Source organism: Coregonus clupeaformis, chromosome 3, assembly GCF_020615455.1.
Source record: "Coregonus clupeaformis isolate EN_2021a chromosome 3, ASM2061545v1, whole genome shotgun sequence".
NCBI lineage: Eukaryota > Metazoa > Chordata > Actinopteri > Salmoniformes > Salmonidae > Coregonus > Coregonus clupeaformis.
In genome coordinates this window covers 23428367-23455011 of record NC_059194.1, presented here as the reverse complement: position 1 = coordinate 23455011, position 26645 = coordinate 23428367, and the positions used below count along the sequence as shown (strand labels likewise).

General features: G+C 43.4%; 1 protein-coding gene across 1 annotated transcript; it reads right to left on the bottom strand.

Moving 5' to 3' along the window:
* Positions 1–2159: 2159 nt before the first annotated feature.
* LOC121542427 (neuronal acetylcholine receptor subunit beta-2-like) lies at positions 2160–26106 on the bottom strand. The gene is made up of 5 exons (XM_041851825.1): positions 25591–26106; positions 9045–9190; positions 8798–8952; positions 3049–4048; positions 2160–2907 (listed from the first exon to the last, which is right to left on the bottom strand). The coding sequence occupies exons 1-5, from the start codon at positions 25640–25642 to the stop codon at positions 2752–2754; spliced, it is 1509 nt and encodes a 502-aa protein (XP_041707759.1). The 5' UTR covers positions 25643–26106; the 3' UTR covers positions 2160–2751.
* Positions 26107–26645: the final 539 nt, after the last annotated feature.

Sequence of the window (26645 nt, the reverse complement as noted above, 5' to 3'; positions counted from 1 at the left end):
GGAAATGGTAGGGGGGCAGTCACCAGTGCTAAGCTACGCTTCATCTCTTCTCCGGGCTGGGTCTGGCCACAATACTTCGTCCACATCACAAGATACGTTTTCTCTTGCCAAACATCGAGGGAAGTATCTCCTAGCATGGCGTATCCAACCTTGGACAGAGGCTTTCCTCTATGTCCCCACATGTGTCCTCCATTGCCTGGAGAAGCGGCATGCTGGCATAGGGTTGGCGATCATACACTTTCCAGCGCCAGGCTGAGAAGAATTCCTCTATGGGATTTAGAAAAGGTGAATATGGGAGTAGGTACAAAACTACAAATTGTGGATGGGTGGAAAACCAGTTTTGGACCAGAACAGCCCGGTGAAAACTAACATTGTCCCATATAACCACAAATCTAGCAGGCTCCTGATCTGGATCAGGGACTAGCATTGTGTAAATTGCATCCAGAAAAGTGAGGATATGTCCGGTGTTGTACGGACCCAGTGTGGCATTGTGATGGAGGACCCCGTTTTGAGTGATGGCAGCACACATAGTTATATTACCCCCACGCTGTCCAGGGACATTGGTAATTGCCCTCTGTCCTATTACATTTCTTCCATGGCGCCTGGTTTTGGTGAGGTTGAAGCCAACCTCATCCACATAAATAAATGTACATGGGCATCCATCTCCAATACTCTCTGTAACAGACAAAATGATATACAGATGAGTAAATATGGTATGTCTGAAGTACTGGAAGTAGTGTTGCATACATACCTCTACAAAGTCATGTTGCAGATTCTTGACTCTGTCAGAGTTTCTCTCAAATGGCACCTTGTAAAGTTGTTTCATCGTCACTTGGTGCCATTGGAGGATGGGTTGTATGGTCGACAGGCTTACAGCATTGATGAGTTACAAATGTTTATGCAATACTATGCAGTCATACGTATTTTACAGTACATTACTGTAATGCTAAAATAGTCATTAGATAGTTGCATACCTGTTCTCATTTCTGAAGGTTCGAATTATGGACGCCACTGTAAATCGACTCAAATTGGGCTGGACTCTCAGTCCAGCCTCTCTCATGGTCAAACCGTGGTTGATCACATGATCAACAAGTGTTGCCCTAATCTCATCAGAGATGGCTCTCCTTCCTTCTCTTCTTTGCCCTCGTCCTCTTCTTCCTCTTCCTCTTCCCCTGCCTCTCCCTCCTACTCCTCTTGCTCTCTGTCCATTGTTATCATCCATTGTTCAAAACAGTCCTATAGTACAGTAAAGCAGTGATTGGTTAGTGATCAGTTAAGCAATTAGTGTTTGAACATGTGAGGAGGAGTGTGTTTGACCTGGTGAATAAGTGTAGCATTTTGATTGGTTGTGTTTGGAAAAGGAAAGCAAGTCACTTCCTGTTAGATTTTTGTGTTTTAGGTAGAGAATTGTGTGTAGTGTTTTGAAAAAAGTGTTTTATGCAATTGACAACTGAGTCAAAAGCTGAGAAATAGCTTATGGTTTTGGAGATTTGGTGTGTAGTTTTGCACTTTGAGTGAGAGGTTTCAAAAATTGTGTGACATGAAAATATTTTGTGTGTAAGCAGTTGGAAAAAACTGTAACAGCTAGCTTGCCATTGGTCCCTCCCTCTTTCCACACAATAGAACAACCATTTGAAACGTAACGTAAAATTACACACATAACTTGGCAGGCTAAAAAGCAAACGTTAACGCATTGAAAGTCCATCAGGTGACTGACCACCTGGGGCCAGAAGCAGTCCCAAATACTGTACAGTAGTACTCACTCAACACACTGTAGCGTGAGGAGAGACAGTCAAGGCTTCCTGTTTCACAGCAAAATAACAAGCCTGCTGGCATTCCTGTCTAAAGAAATGCGTCTCTCCCTCTACGTCTGAAGGCAAGAGTTATGTATGTGTGTCTGTCTGTGCTTCACTGGACAAGGACACACGGAGGAGCTTTCCTTCTCTGTAGCAGAGACTGGCGGCTTTGTCTGTGTGTGTGTGTCTGTCTGTGTGTGTGTGTGTGTGTGTGTATGTGTGTGTGTGTGTGTATGTGTGTGTGTGTGTGTGTGTGTGTGTGTGTGTGTGTGTGTGTGTGTGTGTGTGTGTGTGTGTGTGTGTGTGTGTGTGTGTGTGTGTGTGTGTGTGTGTGTGTGTGTGTGTGTGTGTGTGTGTGTGTGTGTGTGTGTGTGTGGATCTTTGGGCTCAGCAAATTATTCCGGAATTGTGCAGAAAAGATTGGTTCCCCTTTTCAAACTAAATGCAGAAATAAAATGAAAAATAACAGACCCCTATTTTCTGCATGCGAGGCCAGACACCGTCTTGTTACAATAACCAATGAGTTGTGAATTAACTCAACTCAGACTGAACTAGAAGAGAGTTCAACTAGTAGAAATGGAGGGATTTGAACCAAAGCATAGTAGAGGAGAACCAGAGTCCAGTCCTGAGATGTTCATGTCCTGGTCAAGTGACCTTCTGTGATTGACTGAGGGGAGGAGGAGAGGAGGAGAGGATGGAGCGATGGATGAACTTGGGGATGAAGGTATGAGGGGAGGGGTCACTCTGTTCCATATACGATGTTAAGAGGGGAGGTTGAGGGGCGTTGGTTGGTGTGGTGGTGGCCGGGGTGCTGTGTGCGTACAGTATGTGAGTGTGTCAAAATAACACAGTTCTGTTTCAAGGTGTTGGTAAGTAGCCGTTTCACTCGCAATGGTTGTTCCCGATGAGGTTGTTGGGGGGCGTCAGGGTCAGGTTTTGGGTCAAAGATCGTAGGTCAGTTCTGCTCCAGGTCGTCTGCCGTGGGCGTGTTGTAGCTCTGGAAGAGGGGCTGCATGAACAGCCCCAAAGTCCCAGTAATGCACACAAACACAAATATCCACAGGAACAGCCGGTCAATCACCATGGCAACATACTTCCAGTCCTCAATGACCTGTGGCAGGATACAAAAAGAGCGATACACAATGAATAATGTTTTGACAATAGAAGCACAATACTCTCGGCTCCAAACTATTCTGCTCATATCATCTCAAGGCTATCCTTCCTCCACACACACAAACACACACACACTCACCCCCTCATCGTTGTCCTCACTCTTCATCTTCTCGGCGACGTAGCGCACCCCGTCCACAGCCTCCTCAATGTCTGCGTGACACTTCACCGTCATCCTCTTCCTGAACTCTGTGTTCTCCGACAGGTCGCTGATCTTCCAGCCGTACCGCTTGGCCGACTCCTCGTTCACATAGAAGGAGTCGGCCCCGCCTATCCCAGACCCCTCTACCACCCCCATTCCCCCCGTGGCCGGGGCCACTGCCACCGCCCCGTCGGAGTAGGAGCGCCGCTGGTGCTTCTGGCGGAACCTCTCTCGGATGTTGGAGCTGCCCGGCCGACGCATGAACAGGAAGGAGGGGAGACGGTGCAGGAAGAGACGTTTGACCCAGGGGGGCATGGTGTGTGTGGAGGGCGTGCGGTGGTGCACGTTGAGCACACACACACTGGTGACGATGGAGAAGGTGACCAGCACCATGGCAAACATCAGATACTTCCCTATGAGAGGGACAGCTAGAGACGTAGGCGGGACGATCTTGGAGATCAGCAGCAGGAACACAGTGAGGGCCAGGAGGACTGAAATACAGAGAGTCATCTTCTCTCCACAGTCAGACGGCAGGTAGAACACTAAGATAGCCAGAGAGGTAATGAGAACACAGGGGATGATCAGGTTGATGGTGTAGAACAGTGGCTTGCGCTTGATGATGAAGTCATAGGTGATGTCCAGGTAGGTGATGTCAGAGGGGTCTTCGTTCTTGCGTCCCGGCAGAGACACAATGTCCCACTCACCACTGGGCTTGAAGTCGTCACGGCTGGCGAAATCGCTGAGCAGGATCAGGTCGATCTCTGTGTGGTCGTAGGTCCAGGACCGGAACTTGAGTGTGCAGTTCTGCTGGTCGAAGGGGAAGTCGCGTACCTCAATCTTGCAGGCCGACTTGTAGATGGCGGGGGGCAGCCAGTACACCTCTCCATTGTTGGAGACCACCGTGTTGGAGTAGAATGACACCTCGTAGTTCCCATCAGCACTGAGGTGAAGTGAAGACAGAAAGGAATCAGAACCAGCACACATACACACATAGATACATATTAGAAGGAGACCACATAGTTCCTATCAGCATTGAGAGACAGGACACCACGGGAGAGAGAGAGGGAGGTGTCAGAGATACCACACAGATAAATACATAGAAGACAAAGATAAATACATAGAAGAAGAAGAAGATAAATACATAGAAGAAGTTAAATACATAGAAGAAGATAAATACATAGAAGAAGAAGATACATACATAGAAGAAGAGAAATACATAGAAGAAGAAGAGAAATGCATAGAAGAAGAAGATAAAAACATAGAAGAAGATAAATGCATAGAAGAAGAAGAAGAAGAAGATAAATACATAGAAGAAGAAGAGAAATGCATAGAAGAATAAGATAGATGTTAGCAATAGGTAAGACATTGGTGGATGTTAGCATTAGGTAAGACACACACAGAGGGAGATATGGTAGCTGGTGTTGTTGACTGGGCATTTGGGTTGTTGTGCTTGGAGACAAGGGACAGGGACGGGGGAAACTGCGTCAGACACCCCTGTCACAGGACAGGCCTGAATCTGCTGAGATTTCGAATTTAGATTCTCACCAGGTTGCAGGTGTTGCATTATACATCAAAGTGTTATAAATTATAAAGCAGGTCAGGAGGAGTCCAGCCATCACACTGCTCTGCTCCTAACCACAAAAACACACACACAGACACACACACTGACACGCTGCTCTACACAATAAATCTCCTCCTGTCCTAAATATGCAGCTGGTTAAAAGTATCTTTACCCAAACAACTATAGCTCTACACCCAAACAACTAGTTATATACCCAAACAACTATAGCTATATACCCAAACAACTATAGCTCTATACCCAAACAACTAGCTCTATACCCAAACAACTATAGCTCTATACCCAAACAACTAGTTCTATACCCAAAAAACTATAGCTCTATACCCAAACAACTAGCTCTATACCCAAACAACTACAGCTCTATACCCAAACAACTAGCTCTATACCCAAACAACTATAGCTCTATACCCAAACAACTAGCTCTATACCCAAACAACTATAGCTCTATACCCAAACAACTAGCTCTATACCCAAACAACTACAGCTCTATACCCAAACAGCTATAAACACTGATAGCTTTATACCCAAACAACTGTAACTATCAACCTGCAGATCAGACCAGGTTTCCAACACATTGAGATATAAAGATATGGCTGTGACTTTGACCCAAACAATTACAGTACAGCTATACCTTGATACCAGCACAACTATGCCTGAAAACATATATTACTCAATATCCTAATAACTTTATAGTCAATCAAACATTTGTCATCTTAAAATATTCAGGCATGAATGAAATCATGTATTTTCACTTTAACAAGCCAACACAATATAATCAAATATAAAATCTATGGCACTTCCATATTTCACATGATGCTTCACACAACTAAAATAATTTGCACATTTTCACTATAGAGGCTAAAGTCCAGAAAGACTAGATCAGGACAGAACTCCCATGGTGGTGGTGTTGAGTATCTGGAGTGTGAAACAGGTGAGGGCGAGAGCCTTTCTGTCACACACACACACACACAGCCACCTGACCTGGCCTCTGATCACACACATCACATATGAGTTTCATAATCCAAATCTCCTCTCTGCAGATTTAACAGTGCTCATCTATCCCCTCTCTCTAAGCCCTCATCTCTGTCTCCTGTTCCCTCCCTCCAAATGATTACAGTAATCACATCTTGACTTTAGCCCTCCCTCCTGCAGACCTTGGGTTAGCTGAGGCTCAGATTAGAACCAGAATTACTATTAGTCGCCAAGTACATTTACACATACCCAGCATTTGACTTACTGATTTCCGCTAGAAGGGCCAGCTGCAAAGTCAAAATTGGCTATATTGTAAGAATTCATGAAAACAAATACAAGCTTTTTGGTGTTCATTTAAGGTTAGGGTTAGGCATTATGGTTAGCAGTGTGGTTAAGGTTAGGGTTAAGCTTAGGGTTAGGTTGATGACTTTATGACTTTGTGGCTGTGCCAGCTAGTGACCACTCTGCAGAGCTGCATCCAGGGCAAGATTCATGACAATAAATGCCAACCTGCAAATTAGTGCTGCCAGCAATAGACAAATGTACAGACAGAATACAGTCAGAGGAATTTACACACAGTCAACATACAATATAAATACAGTAAACTTGAAACATAAAATACTAGTCTAGGGTATGTGTCACGACTTCCGCCTAGGCTGCCTCCCCTCCTTGTTCGGGCAGGCTTCGGCGTTCGTCGTCACCGGCCTTCTAGCCACTGCCGCTCCATATATCATCATTCCATTTGTCTTGTCTTGTTAATTACACACACCTGTTTCTTATCCCCTCATTAGTCCGTGTATAAGTGTAACCCTCTGTCCCCTTGACCTTGTGGGTGATTGTTTATTGTGAGAGTAGTGTAGCTCGGTGGAGCTACTCGTACATTGTTATTGCCGAGGTAGATATTTCATTGTTGGAGATACCGTTACCTTGTATTGCCAGGGGAGATTTTCCCCTGTGCCTGTTTCATTTGTCGCTATCCAGCACTAGTTGTGTACGACGGAATAAATTCTGCATTCGGTGATTACCCTCCTGCGCCTGACTCCTTCTATCACACTCATCACAGTATGGGCTGATTTACAGTGAGGAAATACAATTTACAGTGGGGATATATCTATGTATGCAGAGGGAGGGATGCTGCCGTTACGTATATACATACAGTGTTGTGCAGAGGTGTACGTAGTCCAGTTAATTGTATTAGGAGGAGACTCTTCAGTAGGCCCTGACCAACCGAACTGCTGCTGCTATTACCACCTACACCTTTGTCATGATGGGACTTTAAGCCCACACTTCAATCAAGGTGTTACCAATGCTTTTCCTTTTACTCATTATCCTGATAGCAACTGACAAGTAGAAGTAGAGTATTTGTTACATTAGATATTACTTGAATGATTGGTATTTTAATTGAGCGATGCTATAGTTTGAGATGGCTCTAACCTTATTTATAACACATACAGTTGAAGTCAGAAGTTTACATACACTTAGGTTGGAGTCATTAAAACTCATTTTTCAACCACTCTACAAATTTCTTGTTAACAAACTATAGTTTTGGCAAGTCGGTTAGGACATCTACTTTGTGCATGACACAAGTCATTTTTCCAACAATTTGTTTACAGACAGATTATTTAATTTATAATTCACTGTATCACAATTCGAGTGGGTCAGACATTTACATACACTAAGTTGACTGTGCCTTTAAACAGCTTGGAAAATTCCAGAAAATTATGTAATGGCTTTAGAAGCTTCTGATAGGCTAATTGACATCATTTGAGTCAATTGGAGGTGTACCTGTGGATGTATTTCAAGGCCTACCTTCAAACTCAGTGCCTCTTTGCTTGACATCAAGGGGAAATCAAAAGAAATCAGCCAAGACAGAAAATTAATTGTAGACCTCCACAAGTCTGGTTCATCCTTCGGAACAATTTCCAAACGCCTGAAGGTACCACGTTCATCTGCACAAACAATAGTACGCAAGTATAAACACCATGGGACCACGCAGCCATCATACCGCTCAGGAAGGAGAGGCGTTCTGTCTCCTAGAGATGAACGTACTTTGGTGCGAAAAGTGCAAATCAATCCCAGAACAACAGCAAAGGACCTTGTGAAGATGCTGGAGGAAACAGATACAAAAGTATCTATATCCACAGTAAAACGAGTCCTATATCGACATAACCTGAAAGGCCGCTCAGCAAGGAAGAAGCGTACTGCTCCAAAACCGCCATAAAAAAGCCAGACTACGGTTTGCAACTGCACATGGGGACAAAGATTGTACTTTTTGGAGAAATGTCCTCTGGTCTGATGAAACAAAAATATAACTGTTTGGCCATAATGACTATCGTTATGTTTGGAGGATGGCTTGCAAGCCAAAGAACACCATCCCAACCGTGAAGCACGGGGGTGGCAGCATCATGCTGTGGGGGTGCTTTGCTGCAAGAGGGACTGGTGCACTTCACAAAATAGATGGCATCATGAGGAAGGAAAATTATGTGGATATATTGAAGCAACATCTCAAGACATCAGTCAGGAAGTTAAAGCCTGGTCGCAAATGGGTCTTCCAAATGGACAATGACCCCAAGCATACATCCAAAAATGGCTTAAGGACAACAAATTCAAGGTATTGGAGTGGCCATCACAAAGCCCTGAAAATGTGTGGGCAGAACTGAAAATGCGTGTGCGAGCAAGGAGGCCTACAAACCTGGCTCAGTTACACCAGCTCTGTCAGGAGGAATGGGCCAAAATTCACCCAACTTATTGTGGGAAGCTTGTGGAAGGCTACCCGAAACATTTGACCCAAGTTAAACAATTTAAAGGCAATGCTACCAAATACTAATTGAGTGTATGTAAACTTCTGACCCACTGGGAATGTGATGAAAGAAATAAAACCTGAAATAAATTCTCTTTACAATTATTCTGACATTTCACATTCTTAAAATAAAGTGGTGATCCTAACTGAACTAAGACAGTGCATTTTTACTAGGATTAAATGGCAGGAATTGTGAAAAACTGAGTTTAAATGTATTTGGCTAAGGTGTATGTAAACTTCCGACTTCAACTTTAGATAGTGTCTGATATATAGATATGGATTATATTTACACATAACACACACACACACACACACACAAACACACACAGCTCACTCACTTGTTGTAGAGGACGATGTCAGGCAGCCAGATGTGTTGAGATGGGAGGCGGACCTTCTTAATGCCCTCATACTCCTCTGGGTCCCACATCAACCTGTAGTCATTCCATACCTGAGTCAGCCAGCAGTTGGTGGTCATGATCTGTTCTCTCTCATTCTGCAACAGACAGACAGGGAGAGAGAAGCATGAGAGAGAATGTGTGTGTGTGCGTGCGTGCGTGCGCGCACGTGCGTGGTGTGTGTACTCACCACACTAATGAGCTGGGCCAGGGACACCTGTATATGGATGGTGACCTGTTGGCTCTTGTTGACAGCAGGTCTGATCAGTTTGTTGTAGCGCTCGGGAGACAGCAGGTAGGTCACCAATCGCTCCTCTATCTCCGCGCCCAAGGCAGCTACACACACACACACACACATACACACACACATATGCACACAAACAAACACATACACACAGAGGGAGAGGGATAAAATTGTGTAACTGGCAGAAAAGGCATACATACACAAAAACATCCACAAAAGGAGTTTCAAGACAACATGCCATGTAATTGCCCCCACAGCCGCGTTTGATGCTCAGCGATTCAAGTGTACCAGTCTGTGACCACCGTGTGAACTTTCCAAGTGGACTCCAAGCCAATTATGTAGACAGGGGCAAGCAAAAACAACCTGACAGTACATATTCATACTAGCCTAATGTCATCATCGCAGTAGAGTGGATGTGTGTGTATATTACTCTATGACCATTCTAGTACATATTCATGTTGAACTAATCACCCCTCTTTTCATACTAAAGTCTCATTACCGTTTCAATATATATTCATATTGCCCTAAAATGAACCCTTCTAGTTCATATTCATACTCAAAGTTTATATTTATATTGAACTTTAAACATCCTTATCTAGTACATACTGCAGTCTACAACTACCCTTCTATTTCATATCACCCAGTCCATATTCATCATGCCCTGGTATCATCCTCACTGTGCATATATTTACATAACAGCATAACGGAGTATGTGTAAGCCTTCCATTATAAAGGACTGTCATGTAGCAGAGCCAGTGAGCCACATCAGACCAACATTAGACCTTTCAGACCACAGCTGACTCAGCGCATTGGTTTTAATGGGGATCATTATGAACTAACTGCTTCTTGATTAGCATAATTGAAAGCTTGATTAGTTGACACACACACACTTGTATTTATACACACACACACACACAGAGGGCAGTGTTTAGTGAGCGAGGTTTAAATCTCGTGCTGAGGTAAGGTCCTTCTAATTTGGACTGCAGTGTCGTGGGATGTTCTCATTGCCTGTTGACACTGCAATGAGAATGCAATATGCAACATCTCTCCAGATAGAATGTGTGTGCATGTGTGGGTGTGTACGTACGTTACATAGTCTCTGATCTGACAAACAGTTGTGATGTGATCGTGTCTTTACTGACAGTCCAATACACATATCCACACACACATACAGTATATACAGTGGGGAGAACAAGTATTTGATACACTGCCAATTTTGCAGGTTTACAAAGCATGTAGAGGTCTGTAATTTTTATCATAGGTACACTTCAACTGCGAGAGACGGAATCTAAAACAAAAATCCAGAAAATCACATTGTATGATTTTTAAGTAATAATTTGCATTTTATTGCATGACAAAAGTATTTGATACATCAGAAAAGTAGAACTTAATATTTGGTACAGAAACCTTTGTTTGCAATTACAGAGATCATACGTTTCCTGTAGGTCTTTACCAGGTTTGCACACACTGCAGCAGGGATTTTGGCCCACTCCTCCATACAGACTTTCTCCAGATCCTTCAGTTTTCGGGGCTGCCGCTGGGCAATACGGACTTTCAGCTCCCTCCAAAGATGTTCTATTGGGTTCAGGTCTGGAGACTGGATAGGCCACTCAAGGACCTTGAGATGCTTCTTACGGAGCCACTCCTTAGTTGCCCTGACTGTGTGTTTCGAGTCGTTGTCATGCTGGAAGACCCAGCCACGACCCATCTTCAATGCTCTTACTGAGGGAAGGAGGTTGTTGGCCAAGATCTTGCGATACATGGCCCCATCCATCCTCCCCTCAATACGGTGCAGTCGTCCTGTCTCCTTTGCAGAAAAGCATCCCCAAAGAATGATGTTTCCACCTCCATGCTTCACGGTTGGGATGGTGTTCTTGGGGTTGTACTCATCCTTCTTCTTCCTCCAAACACGGCGAGTGGAGTTTAGACCAAAAGCTCTATTTTTGTCTCATCAGACCACATGACCTTCTCCCATTCCTCCTCTGGATCATCCAGATGGTCATTGGCAAACTTCAGACAGGCCTGGACATGCGCTGGCTTGAGTAGGGGGACCTTGCGTGCGCTGCAGGATTTTAATCCATGACGGCGTAGTGTGTTACTAATGGTTTTCTTTGAGACTGTGGTCCCAGCTCTCTTCAGGTCATTGACCAGGTCCTGCCGTGTAGTTCTGGGCTGATCCCTCACCTTCCTCATGATCATTGATGCCCCACGAGGTGAGATCTTGCATGGAGCCCCAGACCGAGGGTGATTGACCGTCATCTTGAACTTCTTCCATTTTCTAATAATTGCGCCAACAGTTGTTGCCTTCTCACCAAGCTGCTTGCCTATTGTCCTGTAGCCCATCCCAGCCTTGTGCAGGTCTACAATTTTATCCCTAATGTCCTTACACAGCTCTCTGGTCTTGGCCATTGTGGAGAGGTTGGAGTCTGTTTGATTGAGTGTGTGGACAGGTGTCTTTTATACAGGTAACGAGTTCAAACAGGTGCAGTTAATACAGGTAATGAGTGGAGAACAGGAGGGCTTCTTAAAGAAAAATTAACAGGTCTGTGAGAGCCGGAATTCTTACTGGTTGGTAGGTTATCAAATACTTATATCATGCAATAAAATGCAAATTAATTACTTACAAATCATACAATGTGATTTTCTGGATTTTTGTTTTAGATTCCATCTCTCACAGTTGAAGTGTACCTATGATAAAAAGTACAGACCTCTACATGCTTTGTAAGTAGGAAAACCTGCAAAATCGGCAGTGTATCAAATACATGTTCTCCCCACTGTACATACTTATACCATGGCATTGTTGAATACCGGTACACATTTTCGATTGGCTTGAAGGGCATTCTAGTGCGTGCATTATTTCCCTATATTGCATGGTATAATTCAATGGCTATGAAGTTCATTCTTACATGTTCTATTTTTGAGCTGCTTTTGAAAGCAAAAGTCAAATTGAAAACATTATTGGCATTGTTGAATTAGATTTTCATAATAGCAAGCTAGGATGATGGTTTGGTTAGCTAAAATAGTAAGTCTGTTTGTTTGGTTACCAAGGCAACTACTGTAGCTAACTAACTAGCTAGTAGCTACTTCAGTGGATGTTTTCACATTTCTACTGGCAAATGAATACATTTCTAGCGGCAAATATGTTAATTTGAAGCTATGGTATAAAAGGGATAATCAACTCAGGGCTCTGTGCGTTCTCTGGAAAATAAAGCAACTCTGTGGAAGGTTTGTTCCACTCTGCTAATGCGTTGCAGAATACACCTTCCATGTCATACACTATTTTCCATAGAACGTACAGCCCCTCGATGATTATCCCTTACTTATACAACGGGTGGGTCTAATCCTGGAGGCTGATTGGTTAAAATCATGTTCCAGCCGGTGTCTATTCCACAAGTTACCACCAGCTAAGGCTATGATGTTGAAATGCCTATTCACTATTCCATCTGACTGTGCAATCCACTGTCTCATCAGCCCAGTCAGGCAATTTATTTATAAACTTGATCTCTACTGTAAAAGCATCTAGATATTATCTCCCATTTTGTTTAGACTAGCATTTGGTTTTCAACAGCGGATATTTGTATTAACCTTGCTGTCTGTCTTTCCGACATTTGCAACATTGTTTCAATATTGAAATTCGATCTCCAGATGTCCCATATTAATGAACGTGTCGGGAGTCAGGACGAGACAGGCTGGCAGCTTTTCATAGCCAGTCGAAATCATGAATCATGAATCAGCATGTCATTTGCTGTCATTCCAGCTTCAGTTTGAAGTTATTGTGATAGCTGTGTAGTTGGCTAGCTCCTCTGAACAGTGTCCTGGAAATCGTGCATCATTAGCTCATTGTTATTGTTACAGATTAAACAAATGCAAATGCAGCTACCTTGCTGTTATTCTGGCTGCATTGTTTGACATGACTGTGTTAGCCGAAGTTGGCTAGCTAGCAAGCAAAGGATAAGAACGTTGCAGCCATCATGGCAACGAAACATTTAGAACGAACGACTGGGTGGCGTCCATAGATTTAGAACAAAAAGACTTAACGACTGGGCCGCGTCTCTGGCAACCGAACCGATAGAACGAACAACCAGCCGGCTTGGGTAGCAAACCTAGATTTGTGTCGGGACTATATCTCATGGAAGGATGAAATAGTATGAAAAAATTCATCAAAATAACGTTTTCAATGAAAATATGTCAATCATTACTTGAATATGTTGGTAACCCGTTGTATAAAAGTGATAATGCCCTTGAAGCCGGTGTTTGGAGGATATATTGGCACGGTTTGCCGACCCGGGACAAACAACAACTCTGCCAATATATCCTCCGAACGCCGGCTTCAAGGGCATTATCATTTAAACGTACTGAATGTACATACTGTATGTACACATTAATTCACTCACACACACACATACACACACACACACACAGTCTAAAGCCCCACCGTCCAGTGGCTGCTGTATGACAGGGAGCTGATGTGATGGTTATCTCCAGTTAACTGGATTAGTCACATGGTTCAGATCAACTCATTGTACCACTCACACATTCCCCTCCATTAGGATGTTCTCACCCATGTAATGCACTCCAAACGATGGCACCAGGGGTTAACTTAATGGCTTTCAGAGCCTCCACTGTAGCAGACACTCTTATCCAGAATGACTTACAGACAACCACATATCATAGTCATAGTAAGCTTATTTTTCCTAAATAAAGCAGCTATCAGCAAAGTCAGTGCTACTAAGAAAAGACAAGTCTGAGTGTTAGTGCAAGAAAGGCAAGGGTGTTAGTAGCCTATATAGTGCATTCGGAAAGTATTCAGACCCCTTGACTTTTTCCACATTTTGTTACGTTACAGCCTTATTCTAAAATGTATTATATATTTTAAAAATCCTCATCAATCTACACACAATACCCCATAATGACAAAGCGAAACAGGTTTTTAGAAATGTTTGCAAATGTATAAAAAATTAAAAACAGAAATACCTTATTTACATAAGTATTCAGACCCTTTGCTATGAGACTCAAAATTGAGCTCAGATGTATCCTGTTTCCATTGATCATTCTTGAGATGTTTCTACAACTTGATTGGAGTCCACCTGTTGTAAATTCAATTGATTGGACATGATTTGGAAAGGCACACACCTGTCTATATAAGGTCCCACAGTTGGCAGTGCATGTCAGAGCAAAAACCAAGCCATGAGGTCGAAGGAATTGTTTGTAGAGTTCCTAGACAGGATTGTATCGAGGCACAGATGTTGCGGTCCCTTATGTAGGGAAGGGCACTGAAAAATGTCTGCCGCATTGAAGGTCCCCAAGAACACAGCGGCCTCCATCATTCTTAAATGGAAGAAGTTTGGAACCACCAAGACTCTTCCTAGAGCTGGCCACCCGGCCAAACTGAGCAATTGGGGAGAAGGGCCTTGGTCAGGGAGGTGACCAAGAACCTGATGGTTCCTCTGTAAAGATGGAAGAACCTTCCAGAAGCTCAACAACGAAACAAGATTCTCTGGTCTGATGAAACCAAGATTGAACTCTTTGGCCTGAATGCCAAGAGTCACATCTGGAGGAAACCTGGCACCATCCCTACGGTGAAGCATGGTGGTGGCAGCATCATGCTGTGGGAATGTTTTTCAGCGGCAGGGACTGGGAGACGATCGAGGGAAAGATGAATGGAGCAATGTACAGAGAGATCCTTGATGAGAACCTGCTCCAGAGCACTCAGGTCCTCAGACTGGGGTGAAGGTTTACCTTCCAACAGGACAACGACCCTAAGCACACAGCCAAGACAATGCAGGAGTGGCTTCAGGACAAGTCTCTGAATGTCCTTGAGTGGTCCAGCCAGAGCCCGGACTTGAACCCGATCGAACATCTCTGGAGAGACCTGAAAATATATTTGCAGCGACACTCCCCATCCAACCTGACAGGGCTTGAGAGGATCTGCAGAGAAGAATGGGAGAAACTCCCCAAATACAGGTGTGCCAAGCTTGTAGCGTCATACCCAAAAAGACTCGAGGCTGTAATCGCTGCCAAAGGCGCTTCAACAAAGTACTAAGTAAAGGTTGTGAATACTTATGTAAATGTGATATTTAAGTTTTTTATTTTTAATACATTTGCAAAGATTTATAAAAACCTGTTTTTCCTTTGTCATTATGCAGTATTGTGTGTAGATTGATGAGGTAAAAAAAGACACAATTTAATCCGTTTCAGAATAAGGCTGTAACGTAACAAAATGTGGAAAAAGTCAAGGAGTCTGAAAACTTTCCGAATGCACTGTATCTATTATAATTTTAGAAATGTGTTCATTTGCCAGTAAAAATGTGTTCAACGTCCACTGAAGTAGCTAGCAAGTTTACTAGATAGCTAAAGTAGTTGCCATGGTAACCAAACAAACAGACTTGCTAGTTTAGCTAACCAAACCGTCAGTCCTAGCTTGCCATTATGAAAATCAAATTCAACATTGCCAATAATGTTTTCAGTTCAAAAGCAGATCAAAAATAGAACATGTAAGAATGAACTATAGCCATTGAATTCTACCGTGCAAATATACCGTGCATTATTGGGAAATAATGCACACTCTAGAATGCCCTTCAAGCTAATCAGAAACAACAATTCCATGGTATAAGTTGCATTATCAGGTCTTTGTTTACAAAGCCTCTTTCCAGGAACATCATTCAGGATAAAAACCTATTAACCTTTTCTCCATTCAGAGAATTGAGTGGTGGGCAGCAACAATCATACTATAGACCTTAAAGGAGTGAAGTAGGTTGTCTGGATGGTTAGCTATTCTCAGGAAGAATGTCACCTGAAGGTCAGGGACCTCAGATGCCCCACTGATGAAACCCCACTCACTGAGACCCGCACCACGATTACATTCCAAAGTGGCACCCTATTCCCTACATAGTGCACTACTTTTGACCAGGGCCCATAAGGATATATCAGGTGCCATTTGAGATGCAGCCCACCTCTCATCCAGAACACGCATCAAATACTTACGACTCTTACACACACATAGGTCTGTACTCTACCTCTAAACAGGACACACAGCTCTCTAACCCAGAACAGGGTACACAGCTCTCTAACCCAGAACAGGACACACTGCTCTTTAACTGTGATCATTCTTATAATCCTATGGGCGCTCTTGACACTACATCAAAGATCTACTGGCTTACAAAATGATTGACAGAAGTGGGTATATGTAGGTTTACACTGTAAGTCTTCATTTTGAGAGGCAGAGGTGAGGCAAGGCAGAAACAGAGACAGACAAAGAGCATGAGGACTTCATTTCAGACCAATGCATCATATCACACTCCTCCCCCTCCTCCCCCCCCCGCTGCACTCTAACTGCTTCAATAATTCATCTGTACTAAAATAAAAACAGCATCATCTCACATGCAGAAAGCCTGAAACACAATCAAAGGTTATACTCTGATGCTTTCATTCCAGCCGGGAAAAACAACAACAGTCTCTTCCGCAATGCACAAACATACAAACACAAACACACTTGATTATACTTCAGACAAATGCTCAAAGCAACATATTTTGGTTTCTTATGGGAAAAGACACCATCTAACACATATTCTACTTCTTCATGGGCAGAAGTATCCAGTCAGTAAATTATTCAATGACCCACCATCTACAATATGGTGGCCTTGCCTTGTCATGGCCAACTACTTCCGTTGCGTCTGCCTCTGCCCCTATATCTCCCAGCATTCAACTGGTTTAGCGTCCCATGTTACATGAGCTGAAATAAAAGATCCCCGAAAATGTCCATTCACCTGCGGGATCGTCTGAGACCAGCCACCCGGACAGCTGATAAAACTGTGGGTTGGCACAATCAACAGCCTGATCAACTCTATGCGAAGGAGATGTGTCGCGCTGCATGAGGCAAATGGTGGTCACACCAGATACTGACTGGTTTTCTGATCTATGCCCCTACCTTATTTTTTAAAGGTATATGTGACCAACAGATGCATATCTGTATTCCCAGTCATGTGAAATCCATAGATTAGGACCTAATTAATTTATTTTAATTGACTGATGTCCTTATATGAACTGTAACTCAGTAAAATCTTTGAAATTGTTGCATGTTGCGTTTATATTTTTGTTCAGTGTATATACAGTGGGGAAAAAAAGTATTTAGTCAGCCACCAATTGTGCAAGTTCTCTCACTTAAAAAGATGAGAGAGGCCTGTAATTTTCATCATAGGTACACGTCAACTATGACAGACAAAATGAGAGAAAAAAAATCCAGAAAATCACATTGTAGGATTTTTAATGAATTAATTTGCAAATTATGGTGGAAAATAAGTATTTGGTCAATAACAAAAGTTTCTCAATACTTTGTTATATACCCTTTGTTGGCAATGACACAGGTCAAACGTTTTCTGTAAGTCTTCACAAGGTTTTCAACACACTGTTGATGGTATTTTGGCCCATTCCTCCATGCAGATCTCCTCTATAGCAGTGATGTTTTGGGGCTGTCGCTGGGCAACACGGACTTTCAACTCCCCTCCAAATATTTTCTATGGGGTTGAGATCTGGAGACTGGCTAGGTCACTCCAGGACCTTGAAATGCTTCTTACGAAGCCACTCCTTCGTTGCCCAGGCGGTGTGTTTGGGATCATTGTCATGCTGAAAGACCCAGCCACGTTTCATCTTCAATGCCCTTGCTGATGGAAGGAGGTTTTCACTCAAAATCTCACGATACATGGCCCCATTCATTCTTTCCTTTACACGGATCAGTCGTCCTGGTCCCTTTGCAGAAAAACAGCCCCAAAGCATGATGTTTCCACCCCCATGCTTCACAGTAGGTATGGTGTTCTTTGGATGCAACTCAGCATTCTTTGTCCTCCAAACACGACGAGTTGAGTTTTTACCAAAAAGTTATATTTTGGTTTCATCTGACCATATGACATTCTCCCAATCCTCTTCTGGATCATCCAAATGCACTCTAGCAAACTTCAGACGGGCCTGGACATGTACTGGCTTAAGCAGGGGGACACGTCTTGCACTGCAGGATTTGAGTCCCTGGCGGCGTAGTGTGTTACTGATGGTCGGCTTTGTTACTTGGGTCCCAGCTCTCTGCAGGTCATTCACTAGGTCCCCCCGTGTGGTTCTGGGATTTTTGCTCACCGTTCTTGTGATCATTTTGACCCCACGGGGTGAGATCTTGCGTGGAGCCCCAGATCGAGGGAGATTATCAGTGGTCTTGTATGTCTTCCATTTCCTAATAATTGCTCCCACAGTTGATTTCTTCAAACCAAGCTGCTTACCCATTGCAGATTCAGTCTTCCCAGCCTGGTGCAGGTCTACAATTTTGTTTCTGGTGTCCTTTGACAGCTCTTTGGTCTTGGCCATAGTGGAGTTTGGAGTGTGACTGTTTGAGGTTGTGGACAGGTGTCTTTTATACTGATAACAAGTTCAAACAGGTACCATTAATACAGGTAACGAGTGGAGGACAGAGGAGCCTCTTAAAGAAGAAGTTACAGGTCTGTGAGAGCCAGAAATCTTGCTTGTTTGTAGGTGACCAAATACTTATTTTCCACCATAATTTGCAAATAAATTCATTAAAAATCCTACTATGTGATTTTCTGGAATTTTTTTCCTCAATTTGTCTGTCATAGTTGACGTGTATCTATGATGAAAATTACAGGCCTCTCTCATCTTTTTAAGTGGGAGAACTTGCACAATTGGTGGCTGACTAAATACTTTTTTTCCCCACTGTATATACAGTACCAGTCAAAAGTTTGGACACACCTGTTCATTCAAGGGTTTTTCTTTATTTTTACTATTTTCTACATTGTAGAATAATAGTGAAGACATCAAAACTATGAACTAACACATATGGAATCATGTAGTAACCAGAAAAGTGTTAAACAAATCAAAATATATTTTAGATTTTAGATTCTTCAAAGTAGCAAACCCATGCCTTGATGACAGCTTTGCACACACTTGGCATTCTCTCAACCAGCTTCACCTGGAATGCTTTTCCAACAGTCTTGAAGGAGTTCCCACATATATAGAGCAATTGTTGGCACTTTTCCTTCCCTCTGCGGTCCAACTCATCCCAAACCATCTCAATTGGGTTGAGGTTGGGTGATTGTGGAGGCCAGAACATCTGATGCAGCACTCCATCACTCTCCTTCTTAGTCAAATAGCCCTTACACAGCCTGGAGGTGTGTTTTGGGTCATTGTGCTGTTGAAAAACAAATGATAGTCCCACTAAGCGCAAACCAGATGGGATGGCATATTGCTGCAGAATGCTGTGGTAGCCATGCTGGTTGTGTGCCTTGAATTCTAAATAAATCACAGACAGTGTCACCAGCAAAGCACCCCTACACCATCACACCTCCTCCTCCATGCTTCACGGTGGCAACCACACATGTGGAGATCATCCGTTCACCTACTCTGCGTCTCACAAAGACACAGCGGTTGGAACCAAAAATCTCACATTTGGACTACAGACCAAAGGACAGATTTCCAACGGTCTAATGTCCATTGCTCGTGTTTCTTGGCCCAAGCAAGTCTCTTCCTATTATTGGTTTCCTTTAGTATTGGTTTCTTTGCAGAAAAATCGACCATGAAGGCCTGAGTCACGCGGTCTCCTCTGAACAGTTGATGTTGAGATGTCTGTTATTTGAACTCTGTGAAGCATTTATTTGGGCTGCAATCTGAGGTGCAGTTAATTTCCGATTTCTGAGGCTGGTAACTCTAATGAACTTATCCTCTGCAGCAGAGGAAACTCTGGGTCTTCCTTTCCTGTGGCGGTCGTTAGAGCTGCTCTGACTGTTTACCTTGTGTTGTGGCCCTCCTGTAGCTCAGTTGGTAGAGCATGGCGCTTGCAACGACAGGGTTGTGGGTTTGATTCCCACGGGGGGCCAGTATGAAAAATGTATGCACTCACTAACTGTAAGTCGCTCTGGATAAGAGCGTCTGCTAAATGTTGTGGGTGTGTTTTGGCAGCTCTGACTGTTAACCTTGTGTTTTGGCTGCTCTGACTTTTAACATTGTGTTGTGGGTGTGTTTTGGCTGCTTTGACTGTTAACCTTGTGTTTCGGGTGTGTTTTGACTGCTCTGACTGTTAACCTTGTGTTGTGGGTGTGATTTGGCTGCTCTGACCATAATTCCTGTGAAGGTGATAATTGTGCTGACTGTGATCATTTCCATAACTATGCAGTTTGTATATTTCCTGCGCTGGCTGTCCTAGGCTGTGGTAGGTTGTGTTAGAACTGTTGTTGTTGGTGGTGTGTGTGTGTGTGTTTGTTTGTGTGTGTGTTTATGTGTGTGTTTGTGTGCATGCTCTGCTCCCAGTCTCAGCTGTGACAGGGACACACCCACGCTGAATAACTACACTCTCACGAAACACCTTGCCACCTATCTTCACATCAGCCCTCCTCCAGCCTCCTCATCTCCTCTCCTCCCTTCACCTCCCCTCCTCTTCTCTCTTCCCTTGCTCTCCTCCCCTCTCCTCTCTTCCCTTGCTCTCTCATCCCTCATCTCCTTTAGTCCCTTGCTCTCCTCTCCCCTTTCCACTCTTCCATTGCCTTCCTCTGCTCTGCTCTGCTCTCCTCTCCTCCCCCTCTCCTCTCTTCCCTTACTCTCCTCCCCATCTCCTCTCTTCCCTTACTCTCCTCCCCATCTCCTCTCTTACCTTACTCTCCTCCCCATCTCCTCTCTTCCCTTACCCTCCTCTGCTTCGCTCTCCTCTCTCATTTTACATTTACATTTTAGTCATTTAGCAGACGCTCTTATCCAGAGCGACTTACAGTTACTGAGTGCATACATTTTTTTATTTTTTTTTCATACATCTGCTCTCTCCTCTCCAGCGACAGTAACAGGTTACAAGTGCAGGTCGAGCGGAGCAAAGGCAGGAGAGGGAGAGTGGTTTTCTCCTGTTCTCTTCTCCCTGTGTGTCATTCTCACATCAACTACTGTGGCCAGGAGCAGGAAAGGGAGCGGAGCATGGTTTCTAAAACCAACTGATTCAACTCCTGCTGCTGGCTCTCACAGAACGTCATCCACATCAGAGACCACTCTACTTCTCTCTGTCTTTCTTTTTCTCTCTTTCTCGCTCTCTATCTTTCTGTCTATCCCTTTCACACACAGACCAAAATCCCAATAATTTACCATGCCTGCTTTTTTATACCAGCATTTTGGTGTATCCGAAAGGGGTGGTGGTAAAAAAAAAAAAAAACATGGTCAATTAAAAGCCACCTAAAGACCTAGTCATGATTCCTGCATTTTCACAGACCCTGTAACCAAAATACAGGTATCGGGTCTGTGTGACTGGTTCTCTGCTTTTTTGCAAGTAAATTCATTAATACTGCCATTGTTTAACACCTCCCTAATTTTAAATGCATACAGCCCCCATGGTTTAACAACACCCCCCACCCCTCCCGATTTTCCAGTTACCCACGGATATGCTCGAAAGTGCTACATAAGGGGCTGTTTGAAAGGGGTCATATAAACATTGCATTATATGTTTTACAGGTAATATACCACATATTCTGTCTGAAAATGGTATTCATCTCTCACTTTCTATCTCTCTCTCTCTCTTTCTCCCCTTTCTCTCTCTCGCTCTCTCTATCACATTTTCTTCTGCTCTCTGAATATGGTCTCCAAATTATTCCTCGAGGTATTCTGCCAATATTTCCAAAACAGTGTTTCTGAAATATTTAAAATATCACCTCAGTAATGGACAGGATCAAGACCACAGTGATGCGCAAACAATTGTCATTCAAAACATAAAACATTTAAACAAGTGCTATGACTCATACAATGTTCATTGAATCGCTAGCATTGCCTGTCAGTGAGTACACATTTCTACACTATAAACTTTGTGAAGTGAAAAACATCAACCTGATAATAGCCACACACAATAGTACAAACACACAACAAAATGTAAAACCCAGCACAGCACTAAAGGCCCACAAACTATGTTTTTAACACGAGAGAGAGAACTGATTTCCATAGCCGGTGGGATGTGGGGCAGGGTGGGGGGTTGTGGGGGTGCCTACTGCTAAATAGCCAGACTGATAATAGTCAATTAATGGTACTTGAACTATCTGCACTCTCCAACTTTCACTGAACCTAAACAACACTCGATAGACTATAGTGCCTTGTGAAAGTATTCACCCCCCTTGGCATTTTTCCTATTTTGTTGCCTTACAACCTGGAAATAACATTGATTTTTGGGGGGTTTGTATCATTTGATTTACACAACATGCCTACCACTTTGAAGATGCAAAATATGTTTTATTGTGAAACAAACAAGAAATAAGACCAAAAAAAGAAAACTTGAGCGTACATAACTATTCACCCCTCAAGGTCAATACTTTGTAGAGCTAACATTTGCAGCAATTACAGCTACAAGTCTCTTCGGGTATGTCTCTATAAGCTTGGCACATCTAGCCACTGGGATTTCTGACCATTCTTTAAGGCAAAACTGCTACAGCTCCTTCAAGTTGAATTGGTTCCGCTGGTGTACAGCAATCTTTAAGTCATACCACAGATTCTCAATTGGATTGAGGTCTGGGCTTTGACTAGGCCATTCCAAGACATTTAAATGTTTCCCCTTAAACCACTCAAGTGTTGCTTTAGCAGTATGCTTAGGGTCATTGTCCTGCTGGAAGGTGAACCTCCGTCCCAGTCTCAAATCTCTGGAAGACTGAAACAGGTTTCCCTCAAGAATTTCCCTGTATTTAGCGCTATCCATCATTCCTTCAATTCTGACCAGTTTCCCAGTCCCTGCCGATTATGTTCTTGGGGGTGATGAGAGGTGTTGGGTTTGCGCCAGACTTAGTGTTTTCCTTGATAGCAAAAAAGCTAAATTTTAGTCTCATCTGACCAGAGTGCCTTCTTCCATATGTTTGGGGAGTCTCCCACATGCCTTTTGGCGAACACCAAATGTGTTTGCTTATTTTTTTCTTTAAGCAATGGCTTTTTTCTGGCCACTCTTCCGTAAAGCCCAGCTCTGTGGAGTGTACAGCTTAAAGTGGTCCTATGGACAGATACTCCAATCTCCGCTGTGGAGCTTTGCAGCTCCATCAGGGTTATCTTTGGTCTCTTTGTTGCCTCTCTGATTCATGCCCTCCTTGCATGGTCTGTTAGTTTTGGTGGGCGGCCCTCTCTTGGCAGGTTTGTTGTGGTGCCATATTCTTTCAATTTTTTAATAATGGATTTAATGGTGCTCCGTGGGATGTTCAAAGTTTCAGATATTTTTTTATAACCCAACCCTGATCTGTACTTTTCCGTTATTTATTTTTTAGAATTGTTTTTAATGTTATTATTTTCATTTCACTTCACCAATTTGGACTATTTTGTGTATGTCCATTACATGAAATCCAAATAAAAATCAATTTAAATTACAGGTTGTAATGCAACAAAATAGGAAAAACGCCAAGGGGGATGAATACTTTTGGAAGGCACTGTATACACAACATATACACACTCGCACACACTACATTGACACTCCCACACAAAACCCACACACATTCACATACACTACATACGCACACAGACACATCACACACACATGCATACCGACACAACACAAACACACACATACGCACATTCACACACGCACATACACTTTTACACTCATAATTTGCTGATGCTACTCTTTTCTTAATTTTACTCATATTATTATCTATTCTGATGCCTAGTAACTTTACCCTGCCTTCATATACATAACTACTTCAAAAACCTCGTACCTCGCACATTGATCTGGTACTGGTACTTCCTGTATATATTGTAACTCCATTCTTGTGTATTTTATTTTATTTTCATTTTTATTTTAAAACTCTGCATCGTTGGGAAGTGCTCATAGGCAAGCATTTCACTGCATTGTTTTGACTGCTAGCATGTGATTACCCCTCCTGCACTCCTGGGCATTGAGCAGCCCAGCATTGAGCAGCCCAGCATTGAGCAGCCAGGGAATAAGCAAGAGATCTAGACAGAAGAAAATAAAATAGTGAGAGAGATTGCAAGACAGTGAGAACATTAAGCTAAACTCCAGTGAGGAGGTTGCCAGATTTAGTTGTTTCCAGACAGAGTGAGACAAGAGGTGACCGTGACACAGTCTCACTATGTTGTCTTCCTAGACAGCTCTCAGAGGACAGGCAGAGCGTCTAGTCTACATGTGCTCACTACACATCCTCAGGAGGAAGATAAGCAAAGTTGGGAAAATTACATTGAGCAGCCTACTGTACTGGAAGCTAGACATTTTACATCTTCATATCAACAATGTGTTACCAGCCCACCTTAAAATGACACCATGTGTAGCCATTTGATGTCATTTTTCATTTTTTTTTTTCAGAGTTACAAACCATCACTTTTCAATGTAATCTCACCTGACCTAACATGACGACCACTCATGAGGCCTACCTGAGAATCCAAGTATCTAGTCTTGGGAGACACATGCTTTTGAAGTGAAAAAGTATATTTTAAAAGCCCCAGTGTTCACCAATAGCATAGAGTAGACTGAGCAGAAGAGCGTGACTATACTGAAACGTATCCTAATTTAGCACCATGGACAGTGTTGGTCAAGGGGCCCTAATTCAGCCATGTGGACAGCGTCGGTCAAGAGGCCCTAATTCAGTACCATGGACAGCGTAGTCAAAGGGCCCTAATTCAGCACCATCGACAGCGTAGTTAGGGGCCCTAATTCAGCACCATGGACGGTGTCGGTCAAGGGGCCCTAATTCAGCACCATGGACAGCGTCGGTCAAGGGGCCCTAATTCAGCACCATGGGCGGTGACAGTCAAGGGGCCCTAATTCAGCACCATGGATAGTGTCGGTCAAGGGGGCCCAAATTCAACACCATGGATAGCGTCAGTCAAATTGCAGTAGCCAACCAGCAGAGCTCGTGACTGACATATGATTTCAAAGACGTGTGATGTGAGACAGTTTTATCTTTTAAAAAATTCGTCCAAAAGCTTCAAACATTAGCCTAATAAAGAAGGCTAGGTCTACTGTAGGCCTACTGTGTGAAATTCGGAGACTTCTCTCTAAGCCTGTATGTGTATGTGACACATTTCTGCGTAGTGCATAACAGCCAGCGTGTATTTGTTGTGTAAAAATATTGCACGTTTGTTAATCTAGGCATGTCAAAAATCACGTGCTTAACACAATCTGACGCACGGAAAACATGCAATAGCCTACTTTCCCCACTGGACTATAATGATATCATGTTATCAAACCAGGGCAACAATTAAAACATCACAATAATTTACAACAGTATCACAGACACAATTATACACATAAGCCCCGTTCCACATAGCCTATATCCAGACAGGAATGAGAATATTTGTCATTATGTATCCTCTAGGTCTTGAACTTCACAAGAAAGTATTATTCATTTAGAATCTTTAAAAATAGGCTTCCACCACTCTCCAACTGTAAGCATTATGGATAAGCAGGGTAAGTCGCGGCCAAATTACAATATCGAGAGCCAGGGTAGGCTGTTGCTACATGGTCCTGTCTAAGTATAGGATTACCCACTTGCCACTGTGAGAACCAGGAGAGCGAGCGCTGCTGTCACCGGGGCTGCCATCGCCACTCACTCCTTCCACTGCGCCCGAAATCCGAAAACTTGGAGATGGACGAGTTTCCTGTTTCCCCCTCTTTCGCTCCCAGTGTGAAAATGAAAAATAATACCAGAGACAGCACACACCAGCGCGTAATAAGAGGGTGACTTAAGGTGTCATTTCAAGTCGTTGGTATCCGACGATCCCGTTAGTTTGATAAAGGGTGAGGCTTCAAATCTCGTTACGAGGCGAGGAGGGGGTTGTTCAGTCTTCCCAGATGAGGAGGCTTGTTTCTGTCACAGCGCGTCTGAGTGGGGCTACGCGTCCGACCCCCGCCAGTCATGGAACTGCCAGTGCACGGCAAACCGGGGGCGCAGAAACGGAGTCCCTAATTCCACTTGAGTGTTAAAATGTTATTTTCCCCGAAATTTGGCGGCTATGAAGATGGATGTCGAGTTACGGGAGATAAGGTAATCCCGTTGATGGTAGACTGTCCATCCATTGCCTACTGTAGATAAAATATTAAAGCGGTTGTCCTCACTTTGCCCTTGGCCGCCTGGTGCGCTCTACGTCGGGCGGCGGGGAGTTCCAGTCTCTATTGCTCAGTTTTGATCTAGCCTACACAGTTGACATTTGTGACAACAAATAGGAGGCAATTACAGTAGAGATCCCCGAGGCGATCGGCTATTCTAATAGACTGCATTTACTTATTTTAATAAATGGGGATTAATCCTTGGAAAAACACATTTCGGTTTAAAGTAAACCCCCATGGGGCGCAACTCCAATAAAACAAATAAAACGCTTTTAATCTGAAAAATTAAATAATACAACTTGTACTTTTCAGGCTTGCACAGAAAACAACTTAGCGCCCCTAAAGATCTAAGCGCCCATGGGGCGCCATGATGCCTGATATCATAGTTATCGGCATTAAACACATTAAACCCGGGTGGGTTGACGTGCACGGCATGGAGCAGTCCCTTCCAACTAGCCCGAAGAGAGGTGCTGGCTGGGCGGGAGTGCATCATGGGG